This window comes from Palaemon carinicauda, chromosome 1 (assembly GCF_036898095.1).
Source record: "Palaemon carinicauda isolate YSFRI2023 chromosome 1, ASM3689809v2, whole genome shotgun sequence".
Taxonomy (NCBI): domain Eukaryota; kingdom Metazoa; phylum Arthropoda; class Malacostraca; order Decapoda; family Palaemonidae; genus Palaemon; species Palaemon carinicauda.
The window spans coordinates 300,127,901-300,154,673 of record NC_090725.1 but is presented as its reverse complement, the minus strand read 5'-3'; the positions used below and the strand labels follow the sequence as shown (position 1 = coordinate 300,154,673).

The following is a 26,773-nucleotide window of genomic DNA, read 5'->3' as shown; positions in this document are numbered from 1 at the left end:
GAGAGTAGAGTGGAAGTCCCCTGGTGAGGTTTTCATCAGCCACCAGACAAGATCCTTTCAAAATATTTTACTCTACTAGAAAAAGATAGGATGGGAGAGCATCAGCTACTGACCAGTGATGCTTCATGCACCACTGAAACAATAGCTGAAGGAGACACTCATCTAGAATGAGTTTCTCCAAGAAAAAGTGACCAAGATGATCCTTCTACACCTATGCCAACAGTCTTTCTTGTACAAGAATGATTGTATGACCTCTGAGCCAGCTGATGCAATCATCTGAAGGAAGGACTCTTGTTGTTGACTTTTCCTAACTTACAATCTCCAAATCAACACAAAAGGAGAAGAGTCAAATCCCCACAAAAGGAGAGGAGTGGATTTCTATAACCTACAGTTGAAGGGCATCTCAAGGCGAGGTGGAAGAGCAAGACTGTCATTCATGGTTGCATTTTTAAAGTAGCAAAGAAGTAACTTTCAATAAAGCCATAGTTTATATTTACAGAACATAAAAGTTGCCAGTATGTTTTTACAAAATTCCTGTTAGAATTAGAGCAAATGTCAATTTAATTACTTTATTTCACAGTACGCTATTGTACTGCGCTATAAAACATCTTCAGCAATATCTTAAATTCCAAAAACTAAAAATCAAAGGACAAAAAGTTAATGCTATTGTACTTCATGCTCCTTAGGTACTATTTCTAAGTCTTCCTCTTTTCCAGTGATCATGACTCTACTTATATCTATAGGCGATGCCATTGGCACCTCAGCCGAGTTGTCTGGGGTTTGTTCCCCCTTGTCTGACTTGTTACAACTAGAATGCTTCTGTTTTTGGTTTCGACTTTCTGTCACTAGGGTTTTTATGCCAATCATCCATGGTGAACATATGCTAGTAAAGTCAACAATAAGGCCTTGGTGAATAGCCCAAGCTTCATCAAAGTGCTCATCATCCAATGCTGCAAGAAAAAAAAATTCTGAAATAATTTTAAGGTTAAGTAACCAGAAAGTTACAATATTAATTAAATTTATTTCAAATACAGTACAATATAAAATGGTATGTTATTCTAGTGATGTATTTAAAAACCACAAAAAGATACCCAACAAGTATAAAAAATAGTTTAAAAAATTCTTTTCTTTAGTGAAAAAATGTTTGATGTACATTTCCTTGTTTCTTTTTGCTAATACTTCATAGTGGTTGTTAACCAGAAAGAAATGGGTCCTTTATGGATTTACTGTAACCTTCTTTTTGGGGTTAGGATGATGTCTCAAAAGAGCTTTCCTGTTAAAGGCTAAAACAGGGAATCTAATACATGAAATATTATATGTACAGTATGTATATATAAGGGATTTTGACGAAGGGAAAATCTATTTCTGGGCGAGGAACCTGTGTCGCCCAGTGAAATGTGTGTGTGTGTGTGTGTATATATATATATATATATATATATATATATATATATATATATATATATATATATATATATATATATATATATATATATATATATAATATATATATATATACTGTATATATATATATATATATATATATATATATATATATATATATATATATATATATATATATATATATACACACATACATACATACCTACATACATACATATTTACATACATATATATATATATATATATATATATATATATATATATATATATATATATATATATATATATATATATATATATATATATATATACAGAGAGAGAGAGAGAGAGAGTGTCTTTGATCTCAACTATAAAGTTAGGCATATTTTTCCTGAGTATCTGAACAGAGGTAATATTTGGTCCATAGGTCACCTACAGTACAGTTAGAAGAGACATGAGCTATTGGAAGAGCCAATAGAATCTTCCTTATTTGAAGCAGCAAAGTATGTCAACAGTGCCGGAAGGAGTCAGCATATTCAGAGGATTGGGGGTTATTTGCAGAAAGATTCATATTTTTTTACTTTTAATTTGTTTTATCTTCTTGAGAATAATAAGAAAGTACCTCAAGTTGGTGCGGAAATTTACATTCTCCACCATCGATACAGCGGGAGTATGCTTCCTAGATGGCCCACTCCATACCCTATGTATGTGGGATAGCACTAAATCAGATATAAAGGCTCAGAGGTAAGCTAAAACTGCCAGCTAGGACTATGGTCATAAAAACATGGAAGCATCCCCCTGTATCTGTAATGATGGACTAAAGGCAAGAAGCCGAGTCTTACCCAGGGATTGGATCTCAATGGATACTGAAGACCCAACCCTTCGGTATGGCTGAAGTCATCCAACACTCTCACATATATCTTTACATACATGTACCTCCCCAACCATGATCCTTTCTCCCTGATATCAAAGCAGTGAATTGTAACGAATGTGGAAATATCCATGTCATTTACAGGAAAAATAAAAACTTAAAAATAAGGAAATAAAATTAACAAAATTAAGGATCCTGGAAAAATTACTCATAGAATTTGGACAGAAAAACAGAAAAAGGCTTATACAATTAGGAGGCTGAAGTAAAAATGAGAAGTAGAAAAAGGGTATAAATAAAAAATTTAGAATTGGACAGTGGGAAAAATTTCTCCAAGTTATTGAGCCCCTTTTCCCATTACAAGGGTTTATTAAGGAAAAATATAGAATTTCAACGGTTGTAAAATATAAATACACTGCATGATTATTCTTCTTTACTTGAAATTGCTACTGAAAGTCTCTAAATTATGATTGGAAAACATGTACACAGTGATACTTACCTTTAAGTAAAGTTACCAGACGATCTTGTACCACATCATTAAGTTTGCCCTCCAACCACATTGTTTTCATAACCTCAAATCGCTTTGTAACTTCTTCACGTACATTATCCTACAACATAAAAACACGGTATTCAATTAAAGCACTTACACAACTAAGTTTTTGTATAGTGTAACACTAATAACCTTTTTCATACAAACCAAAAAGTCACATGTATACCCAAATCCATAGCCTCATGTTTTCAAAATCTCATTTTTCTCTGCCAGGCAGTACCTGTGTCCCACAGAAACTATTATGCATCGATCTGTTACTTGAAGCTGTAGGATTCTTAGGGGTGGGAGGTGGGAACTCAGTGCATGACTAATGGTTCTGTATATATAAAATAGTTCTGTTTTGTTAAAAATTATTTCTTCACAATCCCATCAATCATATACAACTTTATAGTATGTCTGAATTGTTGTCGAGGTGGGAGATCAAGCGGCCCTAAAAAATTTGTGCATGGCTAAAGGTAAAGAAAAATACTTTATAAGACTACATTGCAAATCTGACAAAAAGGTGCTAGTTGATGTGCTTGTAGCCTGGCACTCAACTGGGATGTTGATGCATTTCTATGATGTGGATAATGTTATTCATATCGGCCAAACTTCAGCAACTGAAGTGCTATGTGAGATCTAATGTGTTTCAACTCCAGGAGCTCTCTTATACACAATAAGTCCATTAAGTCCATGCTTTGCAAATTGATACGCTGGCCCTTGAGCAGAGGAAACAATACTTCTCTGGTATTTATTATATTGGATTCCCAATTCTAACCTTTCACAGGAAAGTCCTTGGAGACTGCACACCACTTTACCCACAAAAATTGTACATTCCTACTGTAACATCCACGATTGGTAGTTACAATTCTGAACAAGAAAGATGACATCAAAACATTAGATGATGCGAAACCGGAGCTGTCATTGACAATTCAACAACAACATGATCTTGAGACTGAAATTTCTTTGTTTATCTGGATTGATGAGAAGCAGTTAGAAGGTGGTATAGTTATTGAAAACACTATTATTCATAAACAAAAGGTATTAGAGCTGAAGACATATAAGGCATGTATAAAGAAAATGTGCAGATTTCTACTCAGGACGAGATGTTAGGAATATGGGAAAGCCTTCAAAATTTTATAAAAAGTATGGTTTTGTCAGAGTCCTGAATCTATTTGATTCCTCAAAACAAAACAAAATAAACACCATCACAAATGTGTAAACTACTCTCACCAACAAACATCACAAATTTCAAGTAATTTGTATTTTTCCTAACAGTACTTACCTCGAACTACTTTCTTAGGAGTATCTGGGATCTTCTCCCTATCCGACCAAGATTTTTGGGCAGTCCCCCCCAACATCTCCGTTTTCCCTTGTCGGGTCCCTCCGTGGCGGAGGGATACGTGCCCTGAGGCGACCCGGGGTCAGCGCATGGGTGCACTACTGGGTCGTTGTCGTCAGCAAGCACATGAGTCTCTACCTCGAATACCTGTAAGGCACCCGGGGCAGGATGGGTGAACAATAACCAGGAAGTAGTTTGAGGTAAGTACTGTTAGGAAAAATACAAACTACTTAAAATTTGTGATTTGTTCCAACACGGAGTACTTACCTCGAAGTACTTTCTTAGGAGACTTTCACTTTAGGAGGCGGGGGTGGACTTACAGGCCGGAAGACCCACCACTACCATCCAAGGGCACGGGACCTAGATAGGCAGCTAGGTCCAGACGATGTAAAGAAAAGGGTAGGAGAGTCAGGGGAAGCACACAAAAGTCTACCTGTTTGTATACACACACCTTTAGAAATAATCCGGACATGGGCTTCCAAAACATCCATCTCTCACATGGGAGGAGGGAAGGGAAGGAAAAGGGTAGCAAGGAAAGGGGAGTAAGGGGGAAAGTTGTGTCACTCGCAATTACTTCTCTCGGCTACCCAGGGCCGTAGCTCTAAACTTGTTGAAGTGTGGAAATCACTGGTCCAATGGAGGAGGAGTCCAGGGACTTCCTCGTACAGTCTTTCAGGTGGTGGGCCGTAAAGGTGGACTGCCTGGACCATGTGCCTGCTCGCATGATTTGGCCCACTGCCATGTTGCTCTCAAAGGCCAAAGAAGTGCTAAGACATCTAATATCATGGGGTCGCGGGGTACCAAGGACGGCAGACCCCTCACTGGCGTAAGCTCTCTTGATGACTTGCCGAAGCCAGGAAATCGTGTTCTTCGACACTGCCTTCTTTACCGGGCCTGACGAGACAAACAGACTTTTGATGCCCGGCCAGAGTCTGGCTGTCCTGCTAAGGTATTTCCTGACCGTTCTCACTGGGAACAGGAGCAAGTCTTCCGGGTTATCCGAGTGAGGGATCGCCGGGACCGAGAACCTCTCGAACATCGGGTCTGCAATGGCCGGATTCTGCGTTTTGGCCACGAACTCAGGCAGAAACTTTAAAGACAGGTCCTTCCACACTTTTGAGTGCGAGACCTCGAAAGACAAGCCGTGGAGCTCAATCACGCGCTTGGCTGAGGTCAGAGCCAGCAAGAACACCGTCTTGAGGATGAGGTTTTTATCTAGAATATCCTTGAGGGGCTCGAAGGGAGGCCTTGTCAAAACTTTGAGAACCTTGGCCACGTCCCACTGCGGGACCCTAGCGGCGTGGGGGAACATGACTGCTTGAAACTTCTGATGAGCATGGTAATCTGGCAAGAGGCCGCCAGGCTTATGCCTCTGAGCTGAAAGACCTGCCCCAGGGACGCTCGGACCCCCTTGATGGCTGGAATGAAGACCCCCAGGTCGTCCCTCAAGTGGACCAGGAAGTCTGCAATCTTGAGGACTGATGCATCCAGAGGCCTCATATTCTGTGTGGCACACCACTTCACAAACATGGTCCAGTTGGCCTGGTACACCACGGTCGAGGACTTCCGCAGATACCCTGACATCCTCGAAGCCGTCTTCCCGAGTATCCTTCTTTTCTCAATAGACGCTCAATAACCTCCATGTGTGTAGCTGGAGGCACTGAGGGTTTTCGTGAAACCTTCGAAAGTGAGGCTGGTGCAGAAGGTCTTCCCTTTCTGGTAGGGGCCACGGAGGAAGGGTGGCCAAGTCCTGTAGAACCGCGAACCACTCCCTCTCCGGCCACCAGGACGCTACCAAAGTCATCACTGTTGCCCTTGATTGTGTGAGTCTGTTGAGCACCTGCCTGAGAATCCCGAAGGGTGGAAAGGCATACACGTCGAGTCCGTCCCATGAGTGCTGGAAGGCGTCTTCGAACGCTGCTGGGGGAGCTTCGTGTTGAGCCTTGTGGCAAACAGGTCTATCAACGGTGAGCCCCACAACTGTAGGACCTTCTGGGCCACCTGTGAGTGTAGGGACCCCTCCGACCCCACTACTAGCCCTCGGAATGAACCTGGCTGTGAGAATGATGTGATTCCTCTCCGCCCATTCCAGGATCGAGCCGTGAGATCGCACAGCTCCCTTGATCTCAATCCTCCTAGCTTCTTTATGTAAGCCACCACAGTGGCGTTGTCGCACATGAAGGCTATTGCGTTTCCCACAGCCGATGGGCAAATATTGCGAGGGCCTTTTGAACTGCCAACAGCTCGAGCGGGTTTATGTGGAGAAGCTTCTCCTCCGGGGACCACTTTCCCTCTGCTGTCTCTTCGAGCAGATGGGCTCCCCACCCCTCCTTTGACGCGTCCATGAAGAGCAACATCTCTGGAGGAGTGGACGCGAACGGCACACCCCGTAGGGTGTTCGCCCTGTCGGACCACCAGAGGAGCATGTTTCTGGAGGCTGGGGTCATCATGACTAAAGACTGAGGCGTGTCTCCCGGTGGCCAGAGGTCCTTCAGATTCCACTGGACCGGCCTCAGCTTGACCCTCCCCTGAGGAACTAGCTTCTCCAACGAGACCAGGTGGCCCACGAGTCGCTGCCAATCTTTGGCCCTCACTGGCGCATTTGCTAAGAATGGTCGAATTATGTGGTCTAGATTGTCCAGTTTCTTTTGAGAGGGGAATGCCCTTTCTACCTGGGAGTCCAGGACCATCCCCAGGTACGTCATCATGGTGGTGGGGATCAACTGGGACTTCTCCAGATTGATGGTAACCCCAAGTTACCTGCAGAACTGTAACAGCTTTGCCCCCTGCTCCTTTAAGGCTGCCTCTGAGGCTGAAAGAAGCAACCAGTCGTCGAGGTACCTGATCAGCCTGATGCCCTGCTTGTGTGCCCAGGCTGATACTACGGTGAATACCCTCATGAAAACCTAAGGTGCCGTCGACAGGCCCAAGCAGAGGGTCCTGAACTGCAAAGACTGGGCTCCCCATTTCACCCTGAGGAACTTCCTGCTGGAGGGGTGTACGGGGATCTGAAAGTAGGCGTCCTTGAGGTCCAGGGACATCATGAAGTCCCCTTCCCTCAAGGCTGCCAGTACAGACTTTGGCGTGTCCATCTGGAAGGATGTCTTTCTGATGAACTTGTTCAGGGCAGAGAGGTCGATGACTGGTCTCCACCAGGAAGAGCCTGCTGTAAAACCCCGGGGACGATTCCCAGACAGGTTGCAGTGCTCCTTTGTTCAACATGGCTGACATCTCCTGCAAGGCTGCTCTTTTCATGTGATCCTTGGGGGCCAGCCACTCCACCCAATGCTCGGAAATCAGAGGAGGAGGTTCCGTCAGGAAGGAAATCCTGTATCCCTCCCTGAGGACTGACACGGACCATGGGTCCGCACCGTTGTCCCGCCATGCTTGCCAATGGTATTTGAGGCATCCCCCACCTGTGGTGTGGGAAGGTGTAGGGGTCCTCTCTTCCTATCTATTCTGGGGAGACTGTTTGAGCGGGCTCGTCTCGAGCCCAAGTACTTTTGCCTAAAGGAGGCCTGGGCTGAGGCACCACCTCTGTGGGAGGGCCGCAAGGACTGATGCCAAGAAGGGGAGGAGGCCTCCTGTCTAGCAGGTGGTGTAGATGGGTAGACCCCGTCCACAGACGGTCTCCTATGTGGAGGGCGTCTTGTTGCTGGCTACTTAGGCTCAGCCGAGTCCTTCAGTTTCCCCACTCTCTCCATGGTCTCTACTATCGTCTGTAGGGGGAACTGGGTCTCGCCCCACACCGGAGCATTCCAAAGGAACTTGGCCTCTCCCTTGGGAAGTCTACGAGGGAGCCTGTTTAGCACTGTGTCTCTCCTTCGCAAGATCCAGTTTGCTGTTTGCGTCAAGGACTGGAATGTTAAGAATTTCATCGCCTTGTCCCCAGAGTGTATGAGCTCATGCAATAGGGCTTGATTCTCAGGCACCGAGAGATCGTGGGAGAGGTGAAAGCCTGCTAACATGCATGCCCACAGGTCCAACCAGGAGGCCACATTGATGATGTCCTGAGACGTGTCTTCCATCATTGTGGCCTCAGCCTGTGAGAAGATTGTGAGAAGACTATGGGGGCAGTAAGAATCCTGTCATCCGTGCTGCCCTGGCTCAAAAGTCGCAACGGCTTCTTCCATTGCTCGAGGCCCTGCAAGCAGCCCGTCTGGCACATAAAATTTCTTCTGGGTCCTAAGCCCGGGCAGGAGCTTGAAGGACCCTTGGGCCCTGAGGGAGTTCTTGTATCCCGAGACAAAACGATTGACGTGGTCCATGCCCAGGGACACATCTGGAGCCACTGGTAAGGTCAAGGATGGTTTCGGTTGTATAGGGTTGTCCACCATCCTACCCAAACCCGAAAGCCAGGCCTGCTCCGAGAATGGTTTGGGCTCATCCAGTCTGTGGTGATGCCGTATAAGGGCTAAAACTTTCCTGTATGGGGATGCTTCATCAGGTGAACAATCTCCAGCATCCGCTAAGCCCACTATCACTTGATCTGCCGTGTCGGCTGAATCTTCGATCACGGATGGATCTGTGGGGGCAGTCGTATCCCTGGCCTCCGGCCGACTCGACAGAGCGGCTATCTCCATCACGGATGGAGCCCTCGAGGAGGAGGTAGCCGTCATGGGCCTACTCCCTCCCGGAGGAATCCGTGGCGAGTGACTGCCATGCTGTGCCAGCGGCTGCTTCCGCTGAATGGATGGAGCCGGTGACTTGCCGGGCAAGGGCAAAGAAAAGCTAGTGTGTGCCAATGGCTGTATCCGAACCGAAGCATGGACGGAGCCCAAGAGAAACTGGGCAAAGGCTGCATCCGAAGCGCGGACAGAGCCGAAGAGACACTGGACAAAGGTACGTTAGCGGCTCCAGCAGCCGCCGAGGCAGTCACTGGAACAGCAAGAGCCATGTTCGACCCACAAGGGGGAAAAACTAACTTACCCAATTTTGCCCTCTTCTTTTTGGAACTCTTCTTCTTGCTCTTTTTCTTAGCAACTTTGGCCTTCTTCCTAGACGGGCCTCAGTTTGAGCTCAACTTCTTCCTCTTTGATTTCTTTTTCTTTTTCTTCATCTCCCGGTCGCTGGAATCTTCCGACGACGAAGAGCTGGAGGACGAGGTATCATCCAAGGAAGACGAAGAAGAAGAGGAGCTATCCGAGGACCCTGAATCCTCTGCCACCAACATGGGGGCTTGCGATTGTGCTACCGGGATGACGGGTTGCATAATATCAGGAGGTAGCAAAACAGAAGGCGCCGGAGGCGTGAGCAGTGACCCACGTGAAGCAAACCAGCTAGAAAACTCCTCGTCTTGCCGCATGGGTGACCTGAAGGGCGTCCTTGGTACCGTCCATACAATGGAATCTGGGTCAGAAGAGCACGAGGCTCGTCTTTTCCTGTCTTGGTCGCTCCCTGAAGTCACTGCACCTGAAAAACACTGCCACTATGGTGGGGAAGGGGCTGGTGTCCCTGATCTCCCCCACACCGGATCCTCACTCGAGATGGTCCTTCGGGCACCAGAACCTCGTCTATCGAAAGCACCCCCGTAACAATAGCAGACTCCTCACTCATCAGTGTAGGCACAATGCAATTGGGTTTATTAATATCAGACTCATGGGGAACAGCAATGGGCTGTTTCCCCGCAACGGACTTATCTCGTCCCCTACTCTGGGTAGGGGAAGGGGAACCGCTCTCAGAAGGAGCTGAAGGACACGTTATCAGAGAACCGAGACCAGGTTTCTTCGGTGACCGCTTTGATGCCTTCTTCTTCTTGGTGCCGTGCAACGTCCATTGAAGTTCCGGCCAGGACTCACACTCCGGACACGTGGAAGCAGGCGAACACACACTGCCTCGACAAGTGGTGCACAATGTGTGCGGATCGATGTTAACCTTAGAGAGCCATGTTCCGCATGACTTACCGGCCTTGGCAACGGGACAACGGCGTTGGGATTCCATGAGGATAACCACGAGCAACACAAGTAAGGGATAGGAACGGGAAAACACAAAGGGAACACGTGGAACACAATGGTGGGTCGGACGGGATGTGAGGGAGAGCGGCGAGATGTTATCTACGTCGCGACCAGATGCTTACTGACGACAACGACCCAGTAGTGCACCCACGCGCTGACCCCGGGTCGCCTCAGGGCACGTATCCCTCTGCCACGGAGGGACCCGACAAGGGTAAACGGAGATAGGGGGACTGCGCAAAATTCTTGGTCGGATAGGGAGGAGATCCCAGATACTCCTAAGAAATTAGTTCGAGGTAAGTACTCCGTGTTGGATCAAACAACAATTCCTGAAGACCTCCCAAATTCAGGAGATACTCCATGTAACCACAATCAAACAGTTCACAGGGAGCACCTTGTAAACAATTACATGATTTTTCTACTTTGCTTTTCAGCTACTTATCTCAATAAACCAAACCAAGTGATATGCTACTTTATGTTTAGGTGACCACATGTAAAATGGAAAATATCAAAAATTTTAAGTAATTTTTGTTTTTCCTAACATACTTACCGAGAACTACTTTCTTAGGAGTCACTGGTGATCTCCTTTCCATCGACCAGAGTTTTGAGTAAGTTACTCCCCCACTCCGCGCTCTAAGTAGCCTTACCCCCGGCATCAAGGAATGTGCCCCGAGGGTAGGATTAAGGTAGGTCGCTTAATTGCTGGGTCAGCATCCTCATTAAGTTCTATTGAATTAGCATAATGCTGGCAAGGGAAGAGAGGCACTCGGGAAAGGAAGGGAGGGTTCATTACCCGAAAGTAGTTCTCGGTAAGTATGTTAGGAAAAATAAAAATTACTTAAAATTTTTTATTTGTTCCAACACGAATACTTACCTTGAACTACTTTCTTAGAAGACTTACACTTTAGGAGGAGGGAGTGCTATTCTGACCCACTGACCCAGCCGTGGAGGCCAAAAGGCCTCTGGATAACGGAACCTACTAGAGAGCGGCAGCGAGGGTAACTACACAAAAATTCACGTTAGTGTCTAAGTACTCACCCTTTGGAAAACTTCTTTTGACGTTCCTTCTCGAAGCGCAGCCGTGAAGAATGTGTTATTCTCTGGGAACAGACGGTACTCCCCGAAGAGGCAAGTAAGCAACTGGGTAGGAGGTAGGAAACCGCACTTGTGCCTACCAGTCGCTAGTCTTGAATGCGCCTGGGGTTTTACCGTTACACCGCTTGGAGGGCGGAGATGACTGTTCCAATGGAGAACCCGTCCAAGGATTCTCTTGAGTAGCCCTTGAGGTAGTGGGCAGTAAAGGTTGACTGGTTCGACCAAGTACCTGCTTGCAGGATTTGCCCTACTGCCATGTTTTTCTCAAAGGCTAAGGAGGTGCTCAGGCCCCTGATGTCATGAGGTCTGGGAGTGCCTGGCACTGCCATGCCAGCCTCCTTGTAGGTTCTGGCGATAACCTGTCGTAACCAGAAGGAGATGGTGTTTTTGGAAACTTGTTTCTTATTAATACCTGTGGAAACGAAGAGGCTCTTGATGCCTGGTCGGAGATGCGCTGTCCTTTCCAGGTATTTTCTAATTGTTCGCACTGGGCACAATTTTAAGTCTTCTGCATTGCCTGTCTTAGGGATGGCAGTAATTGAGAAACCTTCAAACCTCGGGTCCCAGACTGCTGGGTTCTGAGTCTTGGCCACAAAAGAAGGCACGAACTTGAAGGATACTTCTTTCCACCCCTTTAAGTGAGAGACGTCGTATGACAGTCCATGGATCTCTCCCACTCTCTTAGCGGACGCCAAGGCTAGCAAGAAGACGGCCTTGATGGTGAGATCTTTGTCTACGATATCCTTCAAGGGTTCAAAGGGGGGACGACACAGCATCTTCAGGACCTTGGCTAAGTCCCACTGGGGCACCCTCCTCGCCTGAGGGGGGCAAGACTGCTCGAAGCTTTTGACAAACATCGCTATGTCTCTCGAGACCCCCAGGTCGATGCCCTTCCGGAGGAAGACTTGGCCTAAGGCAGCCCGAACCCCTTTTATGGCTGAAATTGACATTGCTACTTTGTCCCTAAGAAACACCAGAAAATCTGCTATGTCTGGGATAGAGGCCTTAAGAGGTCTAATGTGCCTCTCAGAGCACCACTTCGTGAAGGAGGCCCATTTTGCCTGGTATATCGCGGCTGACGACTTTCTCAGGTATAGAGACATTCTCTTAGCCGTGGAGGGAGAATAACCTTCCTTCTTCTGGACCCGCTGGATAGTCTCCAGGCGTGAAGACGAAGGGAGAGTGGGTTTTCGTGGAGCTTTTGAAAGTGAGGCTGGTGCAGAAGGTCTGACCTGGCGGGTAGAGGCCACGGCGGGTGACTCGTTAGGTCTTTTAGGTCTGCGAACCACTCCCTCTCCGGCCACCAGAGCGCTACCAAAGTCATCTTTAGGTTTCGGGCGGCCCTTACTCTGTTGAGCACCTGTCTTATCAATGTGAAGGGGGGAAAAGCGTACACATCCAGATTGTCCCACTTGTGCTGAAAGGCGTCTTCTAAGGCTGCTTTTGGGTCTGGTACAGGGGAGCAATAGACAGGGAGTTGGGCGTTGAGTTTCGTTGCAAAGAGGTCCATCACCGGGGAACCCCAACGCTGAATGATGAGCCTGGCTACTTCTGGGAGAAGGGACCACTCTGTCCCTATTATCTGGCCCATTCTGCTGAGGCCGTCGGCCAGAACGTTTTTCTTCCCGGGAATGAACCTCGCTAACAACACCACGTGATTTTCCTCTGCCCAATTCAGAATCTCTATGGTGAGATCGCACAACTCCCTTGATTTCAAGCCTCCCTACTTCTTTATGTATGCTACTACCGTGGCGTTGTCGCACATCAACGCCACGGTGTTTCCCTTTAGCAGACTTGCGAAGTGTAAGCACGCCTTCTGGACTGCTTTCAACTCCAGGATATTGATGTGGAGTTGCTTTTCCCCTTCCAACCAGGTACCTGGTGCCATTCCGTCGAGGAGGTGGGCTCCCCATCCTTGGTTGGAGGCGTCTGTGAACAGAAGTAATTCTGGAGGGCTGGTCCCGAAGGGCATCCCCTTGAGGGAGTTCGACTGGCAGTGCCACCATTCCAGGGAGGGTCTTGTGTCTGGAAGGACTGGAAGTAGCACTTGTTGTGAGTCCGTCTGGCACCAGAGGTTCTTGAGATTCCATTGGATGGACCTGAGCTTTATCCTCCCTTGGGGAACTAGTTTCTCCAATGAGACCAGGTGGCCTATCAGCCTCTGCCAGTCTTTCGCTCTCCTGGGTTGTTCTGATAGGAACGGCTGAATGATGTGCCTGAGGTTCCTTATCCTGTCCTCCAAAGGGAAAACTTTTCCTTGAATGGTGTCCAATGTCATCCCCAAGTAGTTCATTCTAGTGGACGGGGATAGATTTGACTTCTTTGGGTTGATGACAATCCCCAGATCTCTGCAAAACTGAAGGAGACTTCTCCCTTGTTCCTCCAAGAGGGCCTTTGAGGCGGAAAGGAGCAACCAGTCGTCCAGGTATCTGATAAGGCGGATGCCTCGTTCGTGAGCCCACACTGAGACAGTCGTGAAGACTCTCGTGAACACCTGGGGCGCTGTTGACAGACCGAAGCAAAGAGTCCTGAATTGCAGGATCTGGGAACCCCATTTCACCCGGAAGAACTTCCGACTCGAGGGGTGGATCGGAATTTGGAAGTATGCGTCCTTGAGGTCGACGGTCATCATAAAATCTTTCTCCCTCAAGGACAGCAGGACTGACTTTGGAGTGTCCATCTTGAAGTCCGTCTTCTTGACGAACTTGTTGAGAGCTGACAGATCTATAACCGGTCTCCAACCCCCCGTCGCTTTCTCTACCAGGAACAGGCGACTGTAGAAACCTGGCCCTGGGAGAGGAACTTCTTCCATGGCACCCTTTTCTAACATGGAGGATACCTCCTCTTGAAGGGCGGTCTTCTTTAACGGATCTTTGGGAGCTAGCCATTCCGTCCGGTTGGCCGGAATAAGAGGGGGTGGATTCGTCAGGAACGGGAGTCTGTAGCCCTCCCTTAGGACGGACACTGTCCAAGGCTCTGCCCCTTGAGCCTTCCATGCTTGCCAATGTTGTCTGAGGCATCCCCCAACCCGAGGCTTGGGCGGGGATAGGGGGCCTCCCACTCTACCTTCTTCTAGAGGGGCGGCCTGATCTGCCTCTCCTAGAAGCGGAGTAACCCGACCTGAAGGAGCTTGAGGGCGCTGCAGCTCCCCTGCGGGAGGGTTGCGGTGTTGAGGACCAGGAGGAAGAGGGGGCCTCTCTCCTCGTAGCGCTGGAAGAGGCTTGGGGCGTCGCGGCGCTGTCCGAGACGGACCTCTTGTATGGAGGTCTCCTAGAAGTTGCCGGTCTGGTGACGTTGGCCTCCTTTTTCAAGACCTTCTCCATTAAGGTCTCTAGCTCTTTCAGAGGAAACAGAGACTCTCCCCACAGGGGCAGGCTGCGAATTGCTCGCGCCTCCCTGTCCGGTACCTTCCGAGACACTTTCGCAAGAACAGTAAGAAAGTGTCTCTCTTATGGAGAACCCAGTTGGCTGTAAGGGCGAGAGACTGATATGTTAGGAACTTGAGGGTTTTACCCCCGGAGGTAATAAGGTCCCTCCTTAGGCCTTGCTGATCAGGGTCCTCGGGGTCGAAGGAGGCTTGAACACCCACCAACGTGGAGGCCCACCAGTCCAGCCAAGAGGAGACGTTAACCAAGTCTCGCGACATCTCCTCCATCATGGAGGCCTCTGCTGGTGAGAAACAGACTGGGGCCGAAGAGGCTCTGTCGTCTGAGACACCTTGACCCAGAATGTCCACGGCCGTCTCCACTTTACAAGGACCTGGGCGACGTCCTTCAGGCACATAGAACTAGAGGGAGTGCCAGGGATGACTTAGGTTGGGAGGGAGTTTGCATAATTCTCAGCAGGCTCGACCTCCAGGAATCTCCATCTGTAGCTGCAGGTTCAGCTATTTCGTGGTGCCTTCTGATCAGGCTAACCACTTTCCTGTAGGCGGAGTCTTCCGTCGGGGAGCCCTCCCCCCCGTCAGCCGAGGTCTCGGCCTGGGGCGGGGGAGCCGGTTTACCAGGCACGTCGACTGGACGCCTAGCCCTCGGGCCCAGGGGCGCCGTCCTGCCGAGGTACTGAACCTCATCTGTGGGTAAGACCGCACCAGGGGCTCGGGATAGTGTAGGCACCGCTGGTTCAGCAGGGACTCTCGTACGCCCGAAGGCTCTGGGTGCTGAGGGCGCGGTTCCCGTGGGCTGACCCGACAGCGGGAACCGTTCCTTCTGACCTGAAGGCCGCACCAGCTGGGCTGGTTCGGCCTGGCTGCCTGGTAAGAAGCGCGTTTCCCCCCGCTGGGCGGGGTGAACCGGAGGCCTCGAGGACTTATACTTAATCGAGAGGTCTTTCCTGCGAGCCAGGTCGCGAGGGTCAAGGCTGTGCTTGGAGAGCGGCCGCCTTGGGGACCGCTCACTGGACTGGTGGTCCGGGGAACGAAGTACCTTCGATTCCCGCGACGATACGTATATCCAGGCGCCACCGGGAGATACACTTCTCCTATACTTACGGCTCGGGGAGCGGGAGCGCTTCCTGCTATAACGAGAGCGCGACCTCGACCGGGAACGCTCGCTCCTGGACCACTCCCTCCGACGGCGGTGTTTCACCCTGACCTCTTCCTCTGACGAGGAATAAACGTCCGATGAGCCAGACGACACTGTGTTCACCACGTGTCGGCTGGTAGCGGGGACTGCGGGGGACTTCTTCGGGCGTACAATGCCAGAGGTCGAGGGTTGGAGGAAGTCATCGGGAACTTCCGTGGGAAGGGTTGGGAACGACTCAAACCGTTCCATGCCCGGGAGCCAGGGATCCAGGGTCACATCCATCCTCAGGGGTGACCTACCCGGCGTCTTCGGGAGCCTCCAACCGCAGGCATCGTTACCTGACGGTCTAACTTTACTCTGATTGTCTCCCACTAAAGAGGAACCAGAAGCACAGGCCCACGATGGCGGCGGTGACACTGAGACCGCGTTACTACCCCACAAGGGGTCATCGGAGGAAGCGTGCCCCCCGAGCACAAGGGCCGACTCTCCGGACGCACTACTGGGTCCTTCACTAGCCCTAGAGGGGCCCACTAATGGCAATGCACTAACACTGGGCTCCTGGGATAGGACGCCTTGTCCATCCACCACACTAGACTTACCTCGTCCCCTACTCTGTGTAGGGGATGGCGAAACCGAGGCCCCGTCGGACCGCTCACTGGGTGACGGTATCGGCGAGGAAACACTAATTTTCCTAGGGGAACGTTTCGCTGATTTCCTCTTTTTGGTACCGTAGCGTACCCACTGTATATCGCTCCAGTCTACACACTCGGGGCATGTGTCTGCTGACGAGCAAACTTTTCCCCTACAGGAGGAACAAAGGGAGTGAGGATCCACTTCGGGCTTGGAGAGGAACGGTCCACACGATTTCCCGGCTCTAGGCCTAGAACAACGGCGAATCTGCTCCATAATGCACACAACGCACGATACAAGCACTAAGGAAATCAATTAAAACACTGGGTAAGCACACGGTTGAAAGGTGAACGCACAGGAACAGTTGGGAAGCACACTGGAAAAACGCAAGTTGCCACGCTGGGAACACGTGGGACACAGAACGCACACAAAGGATCGACAGAGATACGAGAGTGAGGGTTGTGAACGCCTCGCGACCAGAGAACTTAATGAGGATGTTGACCCAGCAAGCAAGCGACCTACCCTCGGGGCACATTCCTTGATGCCGGGGGTAAGGCTACTTAGAGCGTGGAGTGGGGGGGTAACTTACTCAAAACTCTGGTCGATGGAGAGGAGATCACCAGTGACTCCTAAGAAAGTAGTTCGAGGTAAGTATTCGTGTTGGAACAACTATAGTTTCCAATTTAGGAAACTGCTGGTAAGAGTTTTCTACTGGGGTAAGAAAAAAATATTTGTTGTATATCACATGGCAAAAGAGACTGACTTAGGTTGACATTAACTACCAGATATCATCTTGGTGGGTAAGAGGCATGGTCTCTTGAAAGAAAGAAAACTGTTTTTTTTTTTTGAGGGGGTTAACACTGGAATATGAACATCAAGTGATTATAGAGATAATCAATATATACCAAATGAAAATATACTTACACTGTGAATATAGACAAATATTTAAGTTTCACAGACAGATAGTAAATCCATTCAACACCTAAAATACCAAACTCCAACACATAATCACATCTCAACACAAAATTACAAAAGAAAACTCATGTAAAAGGATGAAAAATGCAAGAGATTTCCCTCAATGTAAAATTCACCACATTGATAGTTTAACAAATAAAAATATATATAGCCAATGTCGAGACAGAGGGATGAAGCAAGGTTCCTCTTTCAAAGACTATTTTAGAAAGTTCTCTACTCCTTGCAGTAGTGCAAAAGTAAATTAACACATTAAGAGGTATCTCCATTGCATGAACACAGTATTTACCAGTGTTATAAAATGATTATCTAAAGAATTGTCACATTTTTCCAATAGGTTAACTCAAAGCTTTTCAAAGCACAACATACCTTCAATTGTTCTGAGATTCTTTCAAGGGAACTTCTGAAACATGCTTCTACTTCTTGAAGTTTATCTTGTGAGTTCCTATTCTCTGTAGATATTGACCCCTGAGGTTTTGATGGAAAGGCTATCTTGTCAGATATTTGCATGTCAGTTGGAGGTTTAGTAAATTGTGAACTTATTGGTGGACTCCCAAGTGGTGGTCCATCACCTGGCCTATAAAAGACATCACCCATAAAGGCAACAGTTGTTTAGGATATCAGCATGAGCAAGTATGACTTAATTATTTCCCTCTTCCAATAATCACAACTGTTAATTTATAAAGAAACCAAGGGCATATGAAGACCATCTTCATTTTATGGTATAAAACTGAAAAGTGGTAGTTTCCTTCTTGCCCCACAATACTATCTTCAATTTAGACTATTATCAAAATGTATCTGATTCACTTGAAGATTTTTGTTGCCATGACATGAAAGATTTTATTTGCTAAAAAACATCAAAGAAAATCATATCTATACAGCATACCTATATGAATAAAAAATAGAAAAGAGAGAAGTACCGACTTATAAAGTAAACAAGATGGGTACACTTAACTGCCATCTGTCTAATACTGTAGTCATCATAAAATAGTTGATGATTACCAGCCAAATACTAACGTGTTAAATTATTTCCTATAAGCAATCTATAAAGTGCCATTTCTCATTTTTCTAGACATAACATATAACTCTCAATACCACCTTCATCTTATTAGTGTTAGTAAAATGCCAATGCTGCAAGTATTCACTTAAAATTTACCTTCTGTTATCAGGGTAAAATTCATTCCATTAAGATATCTGCTTGAAAGAAATTTTTGTTTTGGCATTTTGTCTACTTCCTCATTTCCATGCATACCCATCCATGCTGAAACCCAATAAAAATTATTTTGATTACTATACATTTTATCATATGTAACCACACTCTAAAATTTGTAAAACCAAAGAATTGGTAGAATTTAATGTGTAAATGGCTATGAAACCTAAACCTACTGCACATAAAATGTTGGCTAATTCTTTACAGAAACTTTGAAGGTCCATCATGGGCACTGTTGGGCCCAGAGCAACTTTTTATTCACACATTACACTGATGACAAGAAGTCGAAGGAACAACAAAACAATAGTCACGTAGCTATTTCAAATACTATGCCTGTCATGACCGGTTATTTATGAATAAATAGTTAGAACATATCGGTACGAGCAGGGGGGGTTATAAGGATGAGTTTTGTAGAACATACCAGTATGGCCACTGGGATTAAAGGGTTAACACCAAGTACACGGGTGCAAAAAAAAAAAAAAAAAAAAAAAAAAAAAAAAAAAAAAAAAAAAAAAAAAAAAAAAATTAATGCAGAGCATGAAATGATATTTTTATTATAAAATAAATTTTTGAATATACTTACCCGGTGAATATATAAATAGCTGACGTCTCCGACGCCCCGACAGATTCCAAAAAACTCGCGAGCGATCGCCATGAAGGTTGCGGGTGTGCCCACCAGCGCCGACTATCGGCCAGATACCGCATATACTTCTCAACCACTCCAGTTCTTCTCAGTCCGCAGGGTCTCTATCGGGGAGGAAGGGAGGGCCTTTAATATTATATATTCACTGGGTAAGTATATTCAAAAATTTATTTTATAATGAAAATATCATTTTTAAATATTAAACTTAGCTGGTGAATATATAAATAGCTGATTCACACCCATGGTGGTGGGTAGAGACCAGTATTATAACAATAAAGGCGTATATGCTCAAGAGTTTTTGACAAAAATTTCATAAAAACAAACTTAAGGATAGGTACCTGGTAAGGAAGCTGACTCTGATGATTACTCTGCCTCATTAGTCCGCTTTCCTCACGAAGCCCAGCCATCCTCTCAGGATGCTGAAAGACTCCCAGGAGCTGTTATATCCAGGGCGAACACCCCTATAACAGGACCTCATCAATACCCTTAATCAGGGCGCTCTCAAGAAACAACATTTTGACTACCCGCCAAATCAAAAAGATTGCGAAAGACTTCTTAGTCTCCCGTACAACCCAAAATAAGATTAGAAATTTCAAGAGTAGATTAAAAGGATATTGGGATTAAAGGAATGTAGTGGTAGAGCCTTCACCCACTACTGCACTCGCTGCTACGAATGGTCCCAGTGTGTAGCAGTCCTCATAAAGAGTCTGGACATCTTTCAAGTAATATGAAGCGAATACCGACTTGTCTCTCCAAAAGGTCGCGTCCATAATACTTTTAATGGATCTATTTCGCTTAAACGCTACTGAAGTTGCTATCGCTCTAACTTCATGAGCCTTTACTTTAAGTAAATTACGATCCTTCTCACTTAAATGAGAGTGTGCCTTCCGAATCAAAAGTCTAATAAAATAAGACCACGCATTCTTAGACATCGGCAAAGAGGGCTTTTTAACGGAGCACCATAAAGCCTCTGAACAACCTCGTAGCGGTTTAGTTCTGGATAAATAAAATTTAAGAGCTCTAACGGGGCACAGCACTCTTTCAACTTCAATCCCCACAATCTCAGAAAGACTGGGGATTTCAAATGATTTAGGCCAAGGACAAGACGGAAGTTCATTCTTGGCCAAAAAACCAAGTTGAAGAGCGCATACTGCTTTATTAGTGGAGAAGCCAATGTTCTTGCTAAAAGCATGTATCTCACTAACCCTTTTAGCCGAAGCCAAGCTCACCAAAAAAAGTGTCTTGAGGGTAAGATCCTTCAGGGAGGCTGAATTTAATGGTTCAAACCTGTCTGACATAAGGAACTATAGGACCACGTCCAAGTTCCAAGGAGTCGAAATATGACGCTCCTTGGAAGTCTCGAAAGACTTAAGCAGGTCTTGGAGATCTTTGTTATTAGAAAGATCCAAACCCCTATGCCTGAAAACAGAAGCTAACATGCTTCTGTAGCCTTTAATGGTGGATGCAGAGAGGGAGCGACCGTTTCTCAGATAAAGCAGAAAATCCGCAATCTGCGCTACAGAGGCACTTGGAAGAGGAAATAAAGGAGGACTTGCACCAGTCTCTAAATACCTCCCATTTCGACTGATAGATCCTGATGGTAGAGGATCTTCTAGCCCTCGCGATCGCTCTAGCTGCCTCCTTCGAAAACCCTCGAGCTCAAGAGAGTCTTTCGATAGTCTGAAGGCAGTTAGACGAAGCGTGGGGAGGCTTTGATGAAATTTCTTTACGTGAGGCTGTCGCAAGAGATCCATCCGCAACGGCAGACTTCTTGGAACGTCTACCAGCCATAGAAGTACCTCTGTGAACCACTCTCTCGCGGGCCAGAGTGGAGCAACCAACGTCAACCTGGTCCCTTCGTGAGAGGTGAACTTCTGCAGCACCTTGTTTAGGATCTTGAAAGGTGGAAAGGCATAAACGTCCAGGTAAGACCAGTCCAGCAGGAAAGCGTCTATGTGGGCTGCCTCTGGATCTGGAACTGGAAAGCAGTAAGTCGAGAGCCTCTTTGTCAGTGAAGTCGCAAAAAGATCTATGGTGGGTTGACCCCATGTCATCCATAGCTTCTCGCACACAGTTTTGTGCAACGTCCACTCCATGGAGATGACTTGTCCTCTTCTGCTGAGGCAGTCCGCCAAGACATTCATTTTTCCTTGCACAAATCTCGTCAAAAGAGAGATCTTACTTGCCTTAAATGGAGTTCCTTCTGATCCGTGGACCAAAGACCCGAGCATTCCAGACTGTCCAGTGGAGCTCCCTAACCCAAATCCGATGCATCTGAATACAACACATGGTTTGGGTTCTTGATCGCAAGAGAAAGACCTTCTCGAAGTCTGATGTTGCTGTCCCACCAAGTCAGACATGTCTAGACTGAGTTGGAGATTGGGAAAGAGATACTCTCTAAGCCCTTCTCCTTGTTCCAATGGTTTAGGTGAAATTAGAGGGGGCAAAGGTTGAGTCTCCCCAGAGAGATAAACTACTCCAGCGATGAAAGAGTTCCCACGAGGCTCGTTCAAACTCTTACAGAGCAACTGTTTTTCTCTTGCAAGTGACGGACTTTTAACAGAGCTTGTTCCATTCTTGTGGGAGACGAGAAGGCCCGAAAAATCCGACACTGTATCTCCATTCCCAAATAAATAATAGTCTGGGATGGAGTATCGTAAGTTACGACTTCTTTACGTTCACTATGAGACCTAGCTCCTTGGTTAGGTCTAATGTCCATTAGAGGCTCTCCAGACAGCGATTTAATGACGACGCCCTGATTAGCCAGTCGTCAAAATAAGGGAGGCTCTGAATCCTCAAAAAATGTAGAAAGCTTGCTACATTTTGCAAGGGCCTTGTAAAAACAAGAGGAGCAGGAATGAGGCCGAAGCACAGTGCTCGAAATTGGTACATTACTTTCCCGTCCACAAACCTCAGATGTTGTTGAAAGTTTGGATGAATCGGGATGTGGAAGTATGCATCCTGAAGGTTGAGAGAGACCATCCAGTCGCCTTCCCTTACTGCTGCCAAGACAGATTTGGTAGTCTTCATCGTGAACTTTGTCTTGACAATGAACACATTGAGCGCACTTACATCTTAAGTACTCCTGCAGTGAACGTGGCTGCCAGATCATTGGAGCCATCCCTGATAGCCTTGTTCATGCATGACATAATTGTACAGCAATACATTGACAGCTGGAGAGACCTTCTTACTTAAGGCTCCCAGGGACCAATCCAACAAATAAAAACTTCAAACGCTTGAAAAAAAACTCCTAACAGGAGATGGTCTAGCTCTGAAGCAGACCATAAAATCTTGGAGCGTCTCATGGCTAGACGACGAGGAGAGTCCACTAGGCTTAAGAAGTCTCCCTGGGCAGAGGCAGGTACTCCCAAGCCGAGAACTTCTCCTGTGTCACACCAGATGCCCGAGCGAGAAGCTAATTAAGAAGGAGGAAAAGCAAAAGCAGACTTTCCTAAACTTCTCCTGGATTCCAACCAGTCTCCCAGTAAGAGCATGGCCCTCTTGGAAGAACAAGAGAGAACTGACTTCGTAAATGTAGGAGTCGAAGAAAGTCATGCTGAGAGTAAATTCAGACGGCGGAGCAGCCGTTACAAAACAAGTAGGACAAAATTTCACTAAAGAAATTCATAATCATAAAACAAGGGATTGTTGGACCACCCTAGGTTACTCCTCTTCTGAAAGACTCCCCAAAGGAACATTAGTTGAAAGGGGGTCACCAACTTCTTCAGAAGGCACATCATCTGATAAATCTAAAGTCTTGCGATGTGATTTATATTCAGAATGACGTGAAGGAAAAGCCTGACAGGCTATATCAACTTGTATATGAACAGAAGTTAAAGTTGGAGGGTCGAAGTCACGTTGTGACTGCAGAGAATGTTATTCTACTACACGTCGTGACAAAAGAAACCGACGTTCAAACGTCCCATAGTAACAGCGGTGACTGCTGTTCGATGCTATATCGTGACTACGATGACTGACCCTCGACGTCACGTCATGTCTACGGTGTCTACTGCTCAACGTCACGTCGTGTCTGCGGTGTCTGCAGCTCAAAGTCACGCTGTGACTGCGGTGGCTGACGTTCAAAGCGATCAAAGTTACATCGAGATTTATGCTCCGCATCTCGTTTAACAGCAAAGCTGTCACTAGGGATAACGTCAGCGTGGCGTAACAAAGCTCGTTTAGAAGGTTGAAGACCCGAATCACGTATCCCAGAACCGTGACGTACAAAAAGAAAAGGATCCTTTCGCACAGGAACAGGATCGAAAGCTTCTATTACAGTGAACCCTCGTTTATCGCGGTAGATAGGTTCCAGACCCGGCCGCGATAGGTGAAAATCCGCGAAGTAGTAACACCATATTTACCTATTTATTTAACATGTATATTCAGACTTTTAAAACCTTCCCTTGTACGTAGTACTGTTAACAAACTACCCTTTAATGTACAGAACACTTAATGCATGTACTAACGTACCCTTAACTAAAACAGGCACAAATATTAAAGGCGACTTTTTATCATGCGTTTCCTAAACACGCCAAAAAGCACGATAAAAAATGGCAACCAATGTTTTGTTTACGTTTATCTCTGATTATAATGAAGAAACAAACGCATTTACTCATCTGTGTATAGGTTAGTTTTTGCATCAATTATATTGATTATTCAGTACAGTATGTTGATTTGGTTATTACTAATGTTTTACTTAATTTTTCTTACGACTTCCAAATGAAATGTTTTTCTTTATGACGCCGCCTGAAACGAAGGCGTCATAAAGTACGCTCAGTAAACAAACTAAGGAATTTAACGCGCATGATGAAAGTGATAAATACTGATATTACAGTAAAAGCTTTTATAAAATATGTTATTACAAATATTATTTACCGTACTGTATCTATATAAAATCATACATACGTAGCAAAGCAGGAAAACAATCTACGAGAGAGAGAGAGAGAGAGAGAGAGAGAGAGAGAGAGAGAGAGAGAGAGAGAGAGAGAGAGAGAGAGATTGTTTTACATACGTAAATGTAAATTTAAAAAAAAAAAAAAATAGCCCCATTTCACATAAAATAGATTACAAATATTTTACTTTATCATATTACAGTAGTCTGTATAATACTGTAAAGTTCAGTACAGTATGTTGTTGTTAAAGTCGTGGCGATGAAATTCTCACGAAACAAAAACACGCCATTTGATTACAACAGCTGATTCTCTCTCTCTCTCTCTCTCTCTCTCTCTCTCTCTCTCTCTCTCTCTCTCTCTCTCTCTCTCTCTTTGTGTTATACAATACTTACATTTAGATGAAGAAACTAAAATTAGTTTTCTTAGTGTCAATTAAATACGAAACAAAATAATTAGGCCGAGTCTACATCCATTTCAATCATAGCTAAAAATAGGGCATCCGATTTCATCAGCAAACCACTATTTTTTGGGAAATATCATTTTATTCTAGAAAATTGCCACTCTTTAAATAGTTAATTGCACATTAAGAAAGCGTGTACTTTTGTTTTTAAATTTCGGGTGTGTTTTAAAAATCGAGTATTGTTGACTTTTTTTTTTTTTTTTACTTTTGGCTGTGATTAGATCAGCTGTCATCTAGCTGCCGCTCTTGAGTGTGTACGAATACACTAACAAAGTATCATTTATACCATTTCTTAACTTATTCAAACCGTCTACAGTATACAGTTGATATTACATAAGTACCAATGTGTTATAACCTATCAATTTTTTTTGTTTATTACATTTAAACCCCCCTCTCTCTCTCTCTCTCTCTCTCTCTCTCTCTCTCTCTCTCTCTCTCTCTCTCTTTCTCTCTCTCTCTCTGTGGGCTACTTTTCACTACCTCTCTCTATCTCTCTAACAAATGATATCTTTGTTGCTCCTCAAAGTTTCATTTATATTGAAAATCAATCATGATTCATTTTTCCTTACTTTCTCCAATCTCGCACCATCGGTCACATCGCGGTATTTTCGATATTTCCGGAAAATCCGCGATATATGTATATACATGGGTTATGAAAAAAATCTGCTAAGTGGTGAATCCGCGATGGTCGAACCGCGAAGTAGCGAGGGTTCACTGTAAAGAAGAAAGCTTTAACAGCATATCTTGCAAAACACTTAACTTCGGATCAACCTGTGACTGCAGTGGCTGACGCTCAAACGTCACGTAGTAACAGCGGTGACTGCTGATCGATGCTATATCGTGACTACGGTGACTGACACTCGACGTCACATTGTGTCTACGGTGTCAACCGCTCAACGTCACGTCGAGTCTGTGGCAGAAACGTCTGTACATGAACGTCATCGCTATGTACGGGACTCTTATGATGACTACAGCTAGGACGTTGAACTTGTTCTGAAGGAACTAATAAATGTTTCAACCGTCTCGAAACCTTACGCCCAGGCTTTTAAAGAGACGAATCATCGGAAAACGAGGAGAAACTTCGTCTCTCCTGTCTTATGGCAAGGACGTGCTTGACGAGCAACGTCTGATACCTTTGAGGGAACGTCTGTTCGTTGGTTTACACTCCTCACTCCCTTAGGTCCTACGACATTCCTTCTCCCTGGTGCAGGGGAGCCTGAAAGAGGTCTCGGACTAGGCAAGCGACAAGCACGAACAAACGAACCCTCCGCAACACAGAACATGTTTTTTGCACTTACTTCACTGATATCGCATTTTTTAATAATTTCACATTAGACATGAATAAAACTGATTTCTACCTGAAGCACACAATTCTCCCTTAAATCAAAAGGTTAGAATTGCGAAATGAGTCGTATAATGTAAGCACATTAGTACAAAAAGAAACACACATGCAAAAATCAATAAATATATACATATATATCGAATAAAACGGAAATATATAAAGTTAAAAAGATCAGTGACTGGGGATGAGACTAAACACTAGTTCACTAAGGACTACGTTTTCAATCTCTCACCGTACGGATGAGAATAAAAACTAAAACGTTTTATCCTCTCTCCCCGTACAGAGACTTGGGACGAGAGTAAAAAAAAACTGAATCGAGAACAACGTTACTCGCTCCCAAACTCCTTGTACAGAGACTTGGGACGAGAATAAAGAACGGATCGTTCTCTCTCTCTCTCTCTCTCTCTTGTCACTCACAAGAGAATGGCCCACTCACTCTTCGTCAATAACAGGTTATTTGACTGAAGGAAAAAACTGAAAGGACTAAGAAATTGAAAATTAACATGTTCCTTTAAATTAGTATCTAAAAAACTTCAGTTTGAAAGAAGAATGAACAAAACGTCAAAATCGATTTACTCTTCCTGCAAAGTGAAACCGTGATTCTCTCTTTCTCTATCGTAACGATAGAGCGCATACTGCGTAGCATAAATAAACCAAACGTTAGTTCATCTTTGAAAAACAGCACGAAGACTATTCAAAGAATAAATTTCTTAAAATATTTTCCAAAAATATTCATCTCATCACTCTTACAGAGCAACTGTTTTTATCTAAACAAAAATAAAAGTTGAATGGGCTCAACGTTGTTTAACTTCGTTTTCCAAGTCAGGACCGCCTACAAAGAATAGGTAAAGGCCGCATATAAACAAAAACATAAAATTTATCTCGATGTTTAGTATAAATGGAAAGCTAATCGAAGAGGCCTAATAAAGGCGGGTG

General features: G+C 45.6%; 1 protein-coding gene across 1 annotated transcript in view; it reads right to left on the bottom strand.

Annotated features, from left to right (window-relative positions):
- Positions 1-555: 555 nt before the first annotated feature.
- Positions 556-26,773, bottom strand: part of LOC137658234 (steroid receptor RNA activator 1-like) — a 40,560-nt gene continuing 14,342 nt past the window's right edge. Inside the window, exons 3-5 of the mRNA XM_068392918.1 lie at positions 17,660-17,867; positions 2,748-2,856; positions 556-950 (exon numbers count right to left, since the gene is read on the bottom strand). Of these exons, the coding sequence (XP_068249019.1) occupies positions 664-950; positions 2,748-2,856; positions 17,660-17,867 (604 nt within the window). The 3' untranslated portion in view covers positions 556-663. The remainder of the gene's footprint in view (positions 951-2,747; positions 2,857-17,659; positions 17,868-26,773) is intronic.